Here is a 15,038-nt window from a genome sequence, read left to right on the forward strand (position 1 = left end):
ATTGACAGTAACCAACCACCACCAACAGCAGTCAGCTGTGAGCCCAGAGCTCTTTTAGAGTGTCTGGATCAAATGTGCTTTATGGTTGGTTGCATGGCTTTTAATGCATTACTGCTGTGTTTGGCGCTTGTTTAAATGGCTTCAAATGTAGCGACCTGTGCATGTTTGTACTGTCTGTGGGGGGGGGTTCTTTGGTATTGATTGTGTGTGTGTGTGTGTGAGCGATAGGGTTGTAGACTATAATACATTGAGGTCACATTCAGCAAGTGATGCTGATATGAAAAGCTTCCTCCTCTGTCATTGCACACACACAGAGGGAGCTCTCACTGCTGCTCTGCTGCCAACACCGGCAGCCCTGCAGCACTAGCCTACATTTCAGTGGAGGACGAAGAAAAAAATATGGTGATGTCATATGTCTCTCTCTCTCTCTCTCGTGCTCCTGTCATAGGCTGTGTGTTGTGAATGTAATGGTGCTTTCTGCTACCCAAGCTACATGAGGTAGGTCCTCCATTCACCTCCCTGCGCTCTCTTGCACATGTGCATGCTGCATCAGCCCTGTTGCCTCCGTGCTTCTTTTTTTATGTGGTCAGACTTCGCTGCACTTGATCAGGATCAAAGTCTGTTTATGTTCCTGTGTGAATAATCTCCATCGTGAGGCTTCTTTCGGCTGTTTTCACGCGGTGTATATGTGTGTAGGAAGGCTCCATTAGGGTAGCAGATGCTAATACATTGAGGTCACATCCCACTACAGCCTGATGATGTGTCTGTTGGAGACCGTCGTCAGATTGCTGTCGACAACCCAAGGCTGACCCACGGAGGTGATTCATGTTTGACCAGCTACTGCTGGCGGATCACATATAGATGGGGATTTTGATCCCTTCTTCCAGTTTGGCCTTTTCCTTGCGTGCACTCTATTCTTAAAAGGTTATTTTTGGGTCACAGGAAGGTTGTCTGCTGCTGTAACTTAATAATAATAACGATCTCATCCTCACATCTTTTCTCTCTTTTCTGTTATGCAAGAGGTAACACACACAGAAACACAGACACATTCTATTCAGCTCAGGCTGTGTGCGTCATGCACATTTTCCCTGTGCAGCTCTGTAGTGGAGCTATGGCTCCCTCTGTCCTCTCCGATTTCCTCTCTGTCTCGGGAGCAGGGATTGTTTTGTGCGGTTCGTCATGGTCCAACAGTCGGGTAGAAGGCAGAGCAGCCGCAGTGTTTCTCCTATAAAGGGATGGAGCACTTCGAGGTCATCACAGTCTCCTTGACACCACAGGAGTTTAGACCTTGCCATTGGGCTCATCAGCATGCACATGTCGATATGGTGGATCAGATAAGTGGGTGTTAGTGAGCGCTGAGTCACCTTGCATTTAAGTGCAATACAGTTTGGAGTTTGCAAGGTGACACACTTTCTGCCGGTGCTCCACGTGCCATTCTTCCACAATAAAGGATCATATTGAAAGGATATTCCCTACAAAACTTTTTTAGTCTCTTGGAAAATTGTTTTCAACCAATTATTCTTATCCTTATCAGAAATCTCCCAATATTGGTATCAGCATTGGCCTTAAAGATCTGGATTGGTCAGGCTCTACTTTTTACATTTGGATTCAGTGAAGCCAAGTACAAAAAATAGATAGATCTTTATTGTCATTGTATGCGGTACAATACATTTCTGTTGGAGACATCCTCTCCTAATAGCAGTCAGTATAGAGTAAAAAGTAAAAAAACAAAATATATATATATATATCAGCACATTCTCACCCAAGCACATCTCGCACATACACATTCATTCCATTGTTGTCAATAAATAGCTAAAAAACAGTAGACAGCAGTCATTGCACCGAGGGGGTATGTGTGTATGTTCTTATGATTGTATGGTGAGATTTAGCTCAACTGAAGCCAACGCAAGGCTTCTGAGTGAGTCAACCTGCCTCATAAAAGACTGTTGTCATATTATTTCTGCCTTATGGGTGTACAGTATACACCCTCCAGCCAAACCTTCAGGGTGCTCCCAGATGCTTCATATGGAGGGGACAGAAATGATGTAAAGGTATCTTTATGAAAACAGGATCTATTCAGGGATGGGATTTAATCTGTGCTACAGGAATAGCTGCCAGATGATATTTTTGCAATATAGTGATCTGCTGTTCTCTATTAAGTTTCTAAACCACAGAATTATCTGTACTTGCTTTGTCCTACATCGTGTCTGCATTGACAGTAATCCTACTTCTTGCACAAGTCTCTGTATTCCTACATGACAGTATCAGAGTTCTATTGATTTTTTTTTTTTTCACGGACATTAATATTTCTTGGTCGGGGGGTTAAAAGTGGTTTCTATTCTGGTGAAACAGTACTGGATTCTCTGTGGGCTAGTAAGGCAATCCTTCCCCTCTGCTTACATTTTAATCACGATCACGATTTTAGCTTGCCACAATCAAATTTGCGTGATCGAGCAATATTTTAAATGCGTCATTTCTTAGAACGCTCTGTTTTTTTTTGCAAAGCCAATCTACCGCTTTGTAAACCTCTGTCTGATCATGAGCCAGTCAGAGTTGTTCCTGCACCGCATGCAGCTTAGTTTCTAGATGGAGACAGTCCCAGAGGACAGAGGGACGTAAACGCAACATTTTGTCCCATCTGTGTTGTTTTTCAGACAACAGCAGTGACCAGTGCTAGTTAGTGTCTGTTAGCTCACAGGGTTCTAGGGTGCTAGTTAGTGTCTGTTAGCTCACAGGGTTCTAGGGTGCTAGTTAGTGTCTGTTAGCTCACATGGTTCTAGAGTGCTAGGTAGTGTCTCTTAGCTCACAGGGTTCTAGGGTGCTAGTTAGTGTCTGTTAGCTCACATGGTTCTAGAGTGCTAGGTAGTGTCTCTTAGCTCACAGGGTTCTAGGGTGCTAGTTAGTGTCTGTTAGCTCACATGGTTCTAGAGTGCTAGTTAGTGTCTGTTAGCTCACAGGGTTCTAGGGTGCTAGTTAGTGTCTGTTAGCTCACATGGTTCTAGAGTGCTAGGTAGTGTCTGTTAGCTCACAGGGTTCTAGGGTGCTAGTTAGTGTCTCTTAGCTCACAGGGTTCTAGGGTGCTATTTAGTGTCTCTTAGCTCACAGGGTTCTAGGGTGCTAGTTAGTGTTTGTTAGCTCACAGGGCTCTAGGGTGCTAGTTAGTGTCTGTTAGCTCACATGGTTATAGGGTGCTAGGTGTGTCTTTAGCTCACAGGGTTCTAGGTGCTAATTAGTGTCTGTTAGCTCACAGGGTTCTAGGATGCTAGTTAGTGTTTGTTAGCTCACAGCTTTCTAGGGTGCTGTTAGTGTTTGTTAGCTCAGGCTCTAGGGGGCAAGTTGTGCTGTTACTCACAGGGCTCTAGGGTGCTAGTTAGTGTCTGTTAGCCTAGGGCTCTATGGTGCTAGTTAGTGCTGTTAGCTCACAGGGTTCTAGGGTGCTAGTTAGTGTTTGTTGCTCACAGGGCTCTAGGGGGCAAGTTAGTGTTGTTAGCTGACAGGGCTCTAGGGTGCTAGTTAGTGTGTTAGCTCACAGGGCTTAGGGTGCAGTTAGTGTCTGTTAGCTCACAGGGCTTCAGGTGCTAGTAGTGTTGTAGCTCACAGGGCTCTAGGGTGCTAGTTAGTGTCTGTTAGCTCACAGGGCTCTATGGTGCTAGTTAGTGTTTGTTAGCTCACAGGGCTCTAGGGTTGCTAGGTAGTGTCTCTTAGCTCACAGGGTTCTAGGGTGCTAATTAGTGTCTGTTAGCTCACAGGGTTCTAGGATGCTAGTTAGTGTTTGTTAGCTCACAGCTTTCTAGGGTGCTAGTTAGTGTTTGTTAGCTCACAGGGCTCTAGGGGGCAAGTTAGTGTCTGTTAGCTCACAGGGCTCTAGGGTGCTAGTTAGTGTCTGTTAGCCTACTGGGCTCTATGGTGCTAGTTAGTGTCTGTTAGCTCACAGGGTTCTAGGGTGCTAGTTAGTGTTTGTTAGCTCACAGGGCTCTAGGGGGCAAGTTAGTGTCTGTTAGCTGACAGGGCTCTAGGGTGCTAGTTAGTGTCTGTTAGCTCACAGGGCTCTAGGGTGCTAGTTAGTGTCTGTTAGCTCACAGGGCTCTAGGGTGCTAGTTAGTGTCTGTTAGCTCACAGGGCTCTAGGGTGCTCGTTAGTGTCTGTTAGCTCACAGGGTTCTAGGGTGCTAGTTAGTGTCTGTTAGCACAAGTGTCACACGGCTCCCAGCAACATGGAGAGAGACATTCTCGCCCCCATAACTCACAAGAATGTAGCATAATATGGATGTGAAAGCAGTTATAAATAGCCCTTGTGACACTAACTTTTGTTTTGGTTAAAATCAAGAAATAATCGTGATAATTAATCATGATCTCAATATTGATCAAAATATTCGTGATTGTCATTTTGGCCGTAATCATGCAGCCCTAGCTTACATGGTTGATTAATATTCTTCACTGTCCAACCTACTGATTCATTCTGTTGAGATGTCTCCCCCTAAGCTAAACACCAAACTGGGACAGGCAGAAGATTCTGTTGGACCAAGCGACTTGTGACATTTCCATCGAGTATAGTCTCATGTTTATGTCTCTCCAGGATATTACATCTACCTTGCTAGGTCTATTTTATCTTTATAAAACCTGATGCTAAGATTAATGAAGTTAGCAAATGATAGCCCGCAAACACGCTAAACTAAGACGTTGATCATTATTAACTTCAGCATGTTAGCATTGTCACTGTGAGCGGGATATATACCTACTGTCTATAATTAATCATGCACCTTTGTGGGGCCCCCCCTGCTTTCTTCACAAATCGCACCCTGATTATTAGTATTAATGAACTGGAGGATAAATCAGAAAATTTGTGAGCTCCAAACATCCAAAAGGTTTCCTGCCATCTGTGGAGAGAGCCCTCAGCCGTGTTTCCGGCTTTGCTTTGGGGGCACTGCCAAGCCACAAGTGGAGGATTCCCTGTGCGCTGTGCCCTCTGTCTCTGGCAGGGATTCCCAGCTCCTAGCTGACCGACTGCTGTGGTCCGGCTGAAACGCATTACGTGCCAGCGTGGGAGTAGTGGGAGAAAGTGATTGCTATAAACAATAGAGTCATAGCAGAGACCATTGTTTATTAGGTGAAGCCTAGTTTCCAACATCCCCAGAGTCACAGATTATTATATATTAAGGATTATTCGATACAAAATTATAGGCAATAAGAATTAGACAATAAAATAGAAAGATAAGAGTCAAGACATTCATAACTGAACGGGGGGGGGGGGGGGGGGGGGGCGCTTTAAATGCACAATAAGTGGAAGGGGGGGGCTTTAAATGCACAATAACTGAACGTGGGGGGGGGCTTTAAATGCACATAAGTGGACGTGGGGGGGGGGCTTTAAATGCACAATAAGTGGACGTGGGGGGGGCTTTAAATGCACAATAAGTGGACGTGGAATGACACATCGAGGTCGGAGCTTGGAATCGCGGTTTCATTAGCAGATGTTTTTGTGTTGGTCATCTGCTTTTCTCAAATCACATATCACGCTGAATAGAAAATAAATGGTTTGGACCAATCAGCTGTCACTATTTAAACAAAGTGTACTGTTTGTCCAATCATTCCAAAGCTTACAAAGGATATGTTTTCTAACCTCGTTGGACCACATGTGTGAAATGACTTCGCTGTATACTCAATATTAAGAAAAAAAGGTTGGAACCAGCGAATCGCTGCTTGCTGCTACATTTATTGTTATTGTGTTTTTGTTCAAAAGGATAAGTTTGTATTTGTGTACATTTTATTTATCAACACTTTAATATATTTTAAACGTCCTCTATTCTAATGTGACAGTAAAATGAACAAGTTTATTTTTAAACTGCATTATCATATTATTTTAGTGAGGACTCATAAATAACTACAAATAACTAATATTAGGGAAATCTGTTTATGTTTTGTTACATGTTTCTGGATTTTAATATATACATCGGTTGGAGTATTGTATTTTTAAATCCCCAAATATTTGTACCAGCATCGGCCTTAAAAATCCATTATCGGCCGGCCGTTACCGGTTTGGGACACAGAGACACTGATACAGATGTGATTCATAACAATTACAGCAGTTGGTATGATGCGCCATGGCACTTATAGTAACAATAAAGATCATCAAACTATAACTAGAAATCCTAGCCGTGGTAGCAGTGCAGGGCGTCGGCCGGGAACACAGGGGCAGCTGCTAGTGCAGGGCGGGACAACATACTAGCAGCTCTGTGTACCTAGGCACAGCAGTGCTACGAGCTAAATGCTAACATGCTTACAATGACAAGGTTACCATGCTGATAAGAACCAGGTAAAATGTTTACAGTTAACTAATCTTAGTTTAGAGTCTTACCATGCAAACGTTTGCTAATAAGCTCCAAACACAAATTACTCAAGTATTGGACAAAGGAAAGCATTTGCCCTGCTGGTGCCATTAGAGGAAGAGTAGAGGGATCCCAAAGTGATTAGAATTCCTCCTGCGCAGAACTCGAGTATCTGTAACAAAGTTGAATGATCCAATAGCTTTTGAGATATTTCACTGAAAAACCAAACGGTCAGGTCACATACCCATAAGGGCAGCTGCAAATAGAGGGCGACTTCAGAGCTAATGTGTATTTAGGCATCTAAAAAACAGAGTGCAGCAAAGGCTGAAGTACAGGTCGCACTGAAAGTCTCTCTGGATAGGACTGTCAACTAAACACAATGATGAACCATCTCTAGACCCATCCAGAGGGACACAGTCTACCTCCCTTTACACTCCTACAAAACATTTCATGTGTTCATTTCGTGTTGTTGTCACACCTCCGCTGTGTGGCTGCTGCTCCAGGCTGAGTCACCGACTGATTGCTACAGCCCGTTTTGAGAAAGAGTGGAAAGCATCTGTCTCTGCGTGACGGGTCCTTGGAGCGCGGGCCAGATGAAGCGTGTGTGCTGGCTGGAACCAAGAGGCTGTTGGAGCGCTGGAGCGTTACATTAGTAGAATGACTGGTGGGGGGGAATTGGTGACCTTCTCTTTGTCAGGATGTCCTCTTGTCCTTTGTCTGAAATGGGCCCCTTCACAGCAGCCATTTTGACATGTTGTCATCACAGAGGGCTACACTGGGGCTTTAGACTCGGCCTGGCAAACCCGGTTCCTTTTAAGGATTTGGGTTATTCTGAGTCACTCACCAAACTGAACCGGGTTGTGGGAGTCACTTGCCGAGCTGCGAGGCGAGCGCAAGCTGGCAATGTTTCGGACTGTCTGCCCGACCTAAATGCATTTTAACATACTTCATTTATGCACCAAACCTACGGTAGGCCTAGCTAGGCTACGTGCACAACATCGCATGTTATTTCAGGAGTGATGTAATGGCTTTTGTTGCTGATTTGCTTTACTCCAAGCTCGAGGAGAGACTTCACTGGCTCCTCTGAATCCCGTTCACTCATGACAACGTAGCCGGCTGATTCGCGGGATTGGTTGACTCGAGCATCAACAACTCACTAGTCCTCGAGAACCCGTGAGGCTCGAGTGGATACCGGGGTCAGCGAGCTTCCAGCTCCGAGTCTGTGGGTCGGATCGTCCATCTGTTCACTCAGTCACTTGAGTTGACTTGTGGAGCTGTTAATGAAGGGCCTAGTTAACGAGCAGCATTACTCGATGCCAGAACAACTCGCTGAACAAATTCAAATTGTGTCTCGCCAGACCTCTGGATTCCACTGCCCTGTTCCAATGTTAAAGGCTATACCGACTCTCACCCAGAGTGCTGCTGTGAGTCACCTTCCAATTAGCTTCTTAATTATTGCATAAATTACATTGTTTTCTAGTTTCCAACTTCTTCAGCTTCTGATATCAACACATGACAAGGAGAGGACAGAGGGTTTTTTCCTCATGCGATCCTGGCATCTGCGGTGTCAAGCCTTAACTCATAGTATTTTCTCAAGATGCCTCCTGTGGATACATAGGCCCTGAGGTGTAATCTCTCTCTCTTAAGATTATTTTTTGGGCTTGTCCACCTTTATTTGACAGCACAGCTAGGTGAGAGAGGGGGAAGACATGCAGGAAATCTTTACAGGTCGGAGTCAAACCCCGGACCTCTGCGCCGAGGCATAAACCTCCCAGTACATGTGTGCCTGCTCCACCCACTGACCCAACCCGGCCACCCTGAGGTGTAATCTCAGCTGGGGCAGCAGGGTTAATACCTTTCAAATATCCACACAAAGCACAGCAATCAGCATTAGTGGCTGCCTCCAATAATCTCAAAAGCATTTTTAGGACAACCACGTGTTTGCTGGCAGCTGCTCCTCACAAAATAATCTCCTCGACAGCACAGAGTGTAATTAACAGATGGTCCCACTTGTTCATGAACTCATGTTGAGGGTTTAGTGCAGTGTTAGTTTTAGTGGTGTTACAGTTGTGGACAGTGGGGTTGGCCACGGATCACGGAAAATGCTTTAAAGCAGTTGTTTGTGTGTGTGTGTGTTGTTTCTCTGTGCGTTAGAGGTTGTCATGTGTTCTATGTTCTCGATATCCCTTTGTTATCTCCTCTTATGAGTAAGAGTCTTAATGGCTTGCTACTCGTTATTTCTTGAAAAGCTGTAGTACAGTACTTTGTTTTAGAGCTTGGACCAGGTCTGGGTTATGCTGGTATCGCACTACTAAATATATTTGTCTTTTGAGTAGGCTTAGTTGTATTAGGAAGGTAGTGTTATTGCTTATGGAATGGATTGAATCCATGGTAATTAAGAGTATGATAATCTAAAGGATTGTTTTTTTTCCTGTGATTCTCATACACACCGCTGCTTTGATTTGTCGTGGTGTTTTATTAGATGAGTGGCTTCTCTTTTAATCTGCAGAGTCTAGTGTTTCCACATCTGAGTGTGCTAACAGCAAATGAGCAGGTAGGTATTAAATCTGAGTTAGAGGATATGAACAGCTGAGCTGAGTCAAAGACATACCTGTTCTAGAGCTGGGCAATATATTGATATTATATCGTGATATGAGACTAGATACTAGATAGGTTGAAGAAATGACACCTGCTGTACGTTGCAATATTGTCCTGTTTTGGTAACACATTGCTCCCCCCTCTGAACAGATATGCAGTCGTCAGAGCAGCGCTAACAGGCCAGACTGGGGTTTAACACAACCATGGAGTCCTCCTCGGAGTCCCAGCAGGAGCCTGAGAAAACTTTGGTGAGTCAGCACACTTGCATTTCTAGGTAGTCCTAGGCAACATAGTAGATATTCAACAACCTGCTATTCCGTAATGGGAATTGAGAAAGAATTAGCGACAAAGCCATAAAAATGTGATGGCGCTTTTAAAGTTTCTGACTGATGAACTTAGGGTAGAAAATACGTATTGAACTACTCAAACCTCATAGCAGCCAAAGCAAACACTTTATTCTGTAGTCTCCAAGAAAGGTCTCCTAAATCCACCCACCCGGTCTCATTGCATCTCTTTAGTCGCTGATAGTTGTTCCTGATAATTGGTGGTCTTCACTCAACCTCCTAATATAGTCCTAAGTAGGAGAGGGTTCTTGTTTCCTGCCAGCATCAGCGATGGGACGTTTGCTCCAGGAGTACACTCTGTCTGAACATTAATCATTAGCTTAGGGGGCTAATATTGCTAACCTGTCACACTCGCTGTGCTAGACTACACTTTGCTGTCACTAATTAGGCCTGTGTGTGTGTGTGTGTGTGTGTGTGTGTGTGTGTGTGTGTGTGTGTGTGTGTGTGTGTGTGTGTGTGTGTGTGTGTGTGTGTGTGTGTGTGTGTGTGTGTGTGTGTGTGTGTGTGTGTGTGTGTGTGTGTGTGTGTGTGTGTGTGTGTGTGTAGGTGTGCGTGCATTTAATCACAATTGTATTGAAATCACCATATGAACAATATTCAAATCGCAGGGGGACCCAATATTTGTTAGAGGCTAAATATGTGTCAAACCGTTGTGATTGAAGTAAGGTGGTGCTGCAGAGACGTTCTGGTCCAAATCCTACCCTACAGACTAAAGGAAAAAGTCTGTTTGGTACAGATCCAAGCAAAAATCACACCATACTCATTTGTTTCAATGTTAATCATTTTCAATGAAAATGAAAATAATGATACAAAAACGATCATTCCTTCCAATATCGTGAATCGCAATCACAGTATCAGTCAAAATAATCACAATTGAATATTTTCCTCCTAGTGTGCGCATGCCAATAAATAGACGAGCTACAGCCACTGTGGCTGCAGAGGGTTAAGGTCATGCAGAGCTGTGGGTTTTTCGACACCCTCTTTCATAGCAACAGAAATGCTGATGAAACTGAAACTGATGAGGACATATTCATCCACAGTTCTTGCTCTTTGTTCTGCATTATAATGTACAGTTTTTGCAACTTCCTGTTTGGTGTTGCAGGTTGACAGTGCTGCTGTTCTAGATTTGAGAAGAGATGTCATATACTGAGTAGAAGGCGTTTATTATGAAACATGCTGGTGCTAAGCACACTGATGAGGGTTATGTAGGATTCAAGGGGCTGCTGTTGCTTGATTCCTTGTGGAGAAACCTTTTACAGATCTGATGATTATTAGATCAACTCATTCTTTTCTTTAATAATAATTCTAATTCTTTAGTCGAGGACAGCCCTACTTGCTAAATAATTTTAAATGAAAAAGAAAAAGAATTGTGATAAGGTTGTGGCTCATGATCCTGCCGTGATAGGAAAGTCAGAAAGGTATGAATAGATAGATACTTACTTACTTGTTGTCGGTTTGCATATTCTAATGTGAGTGAGCAGGGATGGGAACCAGTGGCACCTTCACACGGCACGTACCCATTCACACAGAAAATGCCACTTCCCTCTTCTCAGCTCTCAGGATTGTGATGCTGCCCTTTCATTTCACCTTAATCATAATCCTCAGTAGCCGTTTTTGCAGCAAGCAGGAGGCCAATTATAACTGCAGATAACTGGGGCGATAACCGTGCTGGCCACCTCTCCCACGGGCCTCCACAGACGATGACACATAATGGGAATGTATGGGAGCAGAGCTTAAAGCCCCTTTCTACTTCTTTAAGTCATGGTTAGAGTGGGAGACAATTTGAATAACTCTCAATATCTGTTAGTAGTGCAAGCTCATTTCTCACCCCGCCTTCTCCGAAGCCTCTTTTGGTGGCTGCAAAATTAAACTGCCAATGCATAAATTGGTTGGAAAGCCATGTTGTTGTATTTACTGTTTCTTTTTCAATGCTTTCATTTTGATTGGATTGAATTTGATAAATGGATACCTCTCTATGATTTAGCAATAAACCTTTGTGGAGGCTCCGGGGCATTGTGTTATCACTTGATCTCACTGTAAGGGGCCTGCAGTGCCAGGAGGGTCTGAGACTTTGGCTATGGGACGTATTGTGTAGCTGGCCTGTTGGGAGAGAGGATGGCTCCCAACACGACATGATAGGCTCTGGAAAGCACGGCAGGTGTCTGACGCGTCGACTCTCGCTCTGATATCTTCACAGTCCGGGGACGAGCCCCCCCGTCCTGTTTCAAACATCCACTCCATCCACCATTCAGTCTGCTGTCATTTGCATTGTACATACCGTAATGAAAGAGCTGGTGGCCGGCTGTTCAGAATAGACTGCCATTATGCACCCAAACAATGGATTGGAAGTAGCATAGAGGTAAGAGAGAGGGGGGGATCACTGACTGAGAGGATTTGAGCAGATGAAATGAATGAGAAAAAAACTTTGTATCCTCGGTGGGTGTTGAATTGCCCTTTGGCCCCCATATTTGTTCCAGAGGTACTTCACAGGTTTCAACAGTACAAGACTAGTTGTACAGAGAAGCTCCCAGGTGTAAATGCATTGTTTGAATAAGAGATGGGTGTAATTTTTAGCCAAAAATGTGTTTTTACAAATGTAGTCATTGTAGTCTCTCATAGCTATAGCTAGCATTCCCACGTGATGCAACTACTGTACAACCAGTTTGCATCGAACATAATTAGGCTCATAATACGTCCAGAAGGCTCATGATTGAGTCTTCGTATCCCAGAACTCTTCTTTCAACATAGTTCTCTATAATAGTACAGTACATCTATCGTATCCTGAGAGTGTCACCACAACACAGTACAGAAGTTGAGTTTGAGCCCTTTATAAATTAGAAAAAAGTAGAGGATTGCAAGTGTGCATCTTTTCTTGTTTTACTGCACATAAAGACCTACATTGACAGCCTGGGGGCCAAAATTACTTTCATAATAAAAATCGACAAATGGTGAATCCCCTTAATAGACCTTTTAATGCGGGCCAAGAAGCCCACCCCTGCTCAATAAATTATCAAAATAAAGGATTACTAGGTCTCAGGTTTGACTCGATTGTGTATTCAAAGAGCACTTTTTAGCCACGCACTAGCGTAACTAAGATTTCTCAACAGCTAGCCTATTGGATAGATTTGTTAGGATGAAATTTGTTGCACACATTTGTGGTTCCCAGACTAGGAATCCTAACAACTATGACAAAGCAGTATGATTTTGATAGGAAACTTGATATTTACTATTGATGTCCTAGATACAAAGACTAATGGTATCAGACATAATGTGTGCAGGAAAGCTGTGCCTGGTTTTCCCCAGGTATCAACAAAATAAAATACACAATGCTCCAAAAATGCAAGATGCAATGCCAGTAGCTAGCCACATGCAAGTTTTAATATCACTGTATCAATTCATCTTGATTCTGATATCGAAGTGGCAGAGACAGGGTCTCTGTTCTTCAACATGCAGTACCACATAATGTGCCAGGAATAAGCTTCAGGAGGATGCGGGAGTCCAGAGGTGAGGATTGGCTTCAGGCTGCTTCTGCACATCAGTGGTCAGACTCAGGGGGCTGTTGACAAAACCAAGCTGACAAGCCTGGGCTGATGAGACAAACTCTCACCACTAAAGGAAGTTTTTCCTCTCCACTGTGGCCCTGTTGCTGCTCTGGAGGAAACTACTAGACCTGTTGGGTCCTTGTAAATTCTGGAGTGTGGTCTAGACCTGCTCTATCTGTAGAGTGTCTCGAGATAACTCTTGTTATGAATTGATACTATAAATTAAATGAAATTGAATTAAAGGGAATGGGGTAAAATAAACCGGAAAAACAGCTCAGCTTGGCCGCAGACGCTGAAAAAAAAGACTTGACAAAGTGAACTTCAGATGATGTGGGGGAAGTTTCAGATATGTAGGATTTGACCAAGTGTGGTGGAGAAACTTGAGTGTGTCTTGAGGGTGTCTTCTGCCGAGATTTGTTCAGTGACAGAAAAATCAATCCTAGTCGAGGTGGTGGGTGGGCTATTGATTTGTGGATAAGGTATCAAGACAGTATAGATTTATTACCCCGGGAATGTAAAAGGCCGGGGCATGCAGCATCCCCTAGATTGGATAAATATTGGAAACGCTGTGTGTTCCATTAAAGTCTTGTACTCTAGGACCCTGTAGGAACACACTCAGCTGTGTTTTTTGCTGGTGTGCACACATGAACTGGCACACACACATGCCTCTTGGAGTATCCAGTTCCTTTGGCTCGAGGAGGGTAATAAATTGTGTGTCAGTTCACTGGCAGAAATTATGATGAAGTATGTTTTATGCTGGCTTCAATACTGAGAAAAAGGGAAGTGTGGCAACCTTGCTCAAAATCATGTGTGGCTTCGTGTTTTATACGTGTCCTCTTTTACAATTGTGTCCGGTAGCTAATATGCACGGACCCAGTTTACAATCCTTTAAACATTCATAAATAAATCCTGTGTTTAGTACAAAGTATACCCAATCATATATACTATAGGAGCTGTAGAATCACGTACTTTGTGTGATGTTTTCCTTCCTAGGGATGGAGGAAAAGTGCAGCATGTATGCTACAGTCTGAAACTAGCGACCTAGGCTGCTATCAGTCTGAATAGCATGACTCTATCGAGCTCTGTGAATCAAACTTACACACTAGGATACTAATGGTAAAAGCAATGCCTCTTAGATCACAGTCCCCAATGGTGTTTCCTCAAATATTCACGTTACTAATTAGTTTATGGGGTGTGTCTAATTGCTGGGGAGTGTGTTAGTACTAGCTGTCTGCATGCTTAATTGGATGGTGATGTTGTTTTGTTTGTGGTGTTTCCCATCTTTACCGGCACATGTTTTTTGGCTTGTTAACAGTATGTAAGTAAGTTTATTTCATTTCTATAGAACTTTACAGGCAAACAGGTTTGCATCAAAGTGCCTTACAAAGATAAACCATATGTATACAAGCATAAAACACACATATAGTGGAAATACAACCCTTGAAATTCAATTCAATTTTATTTATACAGCGCCAAATTACAACAACAGTTATCTCACAGCACTTTCCATAAAGGGCAGGTCTAGACCGTACTCTCTGTTATTTATAGAAACCCAACAATCCCCAATTGTAGCAAAACACGCGTAGAACAGATGTTATGGGTTTGGATGATTCTTCCCAATAGGAACATGTAAAGATAGAAGAGAAGTGGACCTAAAACTGAGCCTTGTGGAACCCCATATGCAATATTTGAGGGTGAGGAGGATGAGCTGCCAGGGTTTGAAATGTTTGGGCGGACCCAGAAACGCCGACCTATCGTGACAGGCGATCCAGCAGGATCATGTGGTCAACAGCGTCAAAAGCTGCACTAAGGTCTAGAAAAATTAATGCAGAACATTTACCGCAGTCTGCAGCACAGAGGACAGCAAATGTATCTGTTTAATGTCAGGTATAGAGTATTCTAGCCCTGTTTCAGACTACCTTATCCAATCCCTGGACAAACAGGGCTTTGACCAGCCACACCACCAACATCTTGTTTCAACATCATTCTCCATATGCCGGATGTGGCTTTGTGACTCTCTAGTTTTCTGTAGGCGTTTTAGAGTAGGGGAAGTTTTGAGCCACTAAATAAGTGCCCTTTTAAAAAGATAATATAACACCAACTTACTGTTAGGGCTTTAACCGGTGCTTTGTTATAACTTCCTATTTGAGAAGACATTGTCAAAGTCACAGGCTGAATCCCACTCAGCAGGAGTTTCCTGCCAGACGCTGAGCTCGTTAGTCTAATTTAAAT

General features: G+C 43.5%; 1 protein-coding gene across 9 annotated transcripts in view; it reads left to right on the forward strand.

Moving 5' to 3' along the window:
- The window catches only part of osbpl8 (oxysterol binding protein-like 8), a 77,880-nt gene that overhangs the window by 8,434 nt on the left and 54,408 nt on the right, over nucleotides 1–15,038 (forward strand). For 8 of the 9 annotated variants that reach the window (XM_032511092.1, XM_032511094.1, XM_032511095.1 and 5 more), the window contains exon 2: nucleotides 9,071–9,168. In XM_032511092.1, the coding sequence (XP_032366983.1) occupies nucleotides 9,124–9,168 (45 nt within the window). In that variant the 5' untranslated portion in view covers nucleotides 9,071–9,123. Of the gene's footprint in view, nucleotides 1–344; nucleotides 499–9,070; nucleotides 9,169–15,038 lie in introns of those variants that run through there. The other variant, XM_032511093.1, reaches the window with a different exon arrangement.

Source organism: Etheostoma spectabile, unplaced genomic scaffold (genome assembly GCF_008692095.1).
Source record: "Etheostoma spectabile isolate EspeVRDwgs_2016 unplaced genomic scaffold, UIUC_Espe_1.0 scaffold317, whole genome shotgun sequence".
NCBI classification, from domain to species: Eukaryota; Metazoa; Chordata; class Actinopteri; order Perciformes; family Percidae; genus Etheostoma; species Etheostoma spectabile.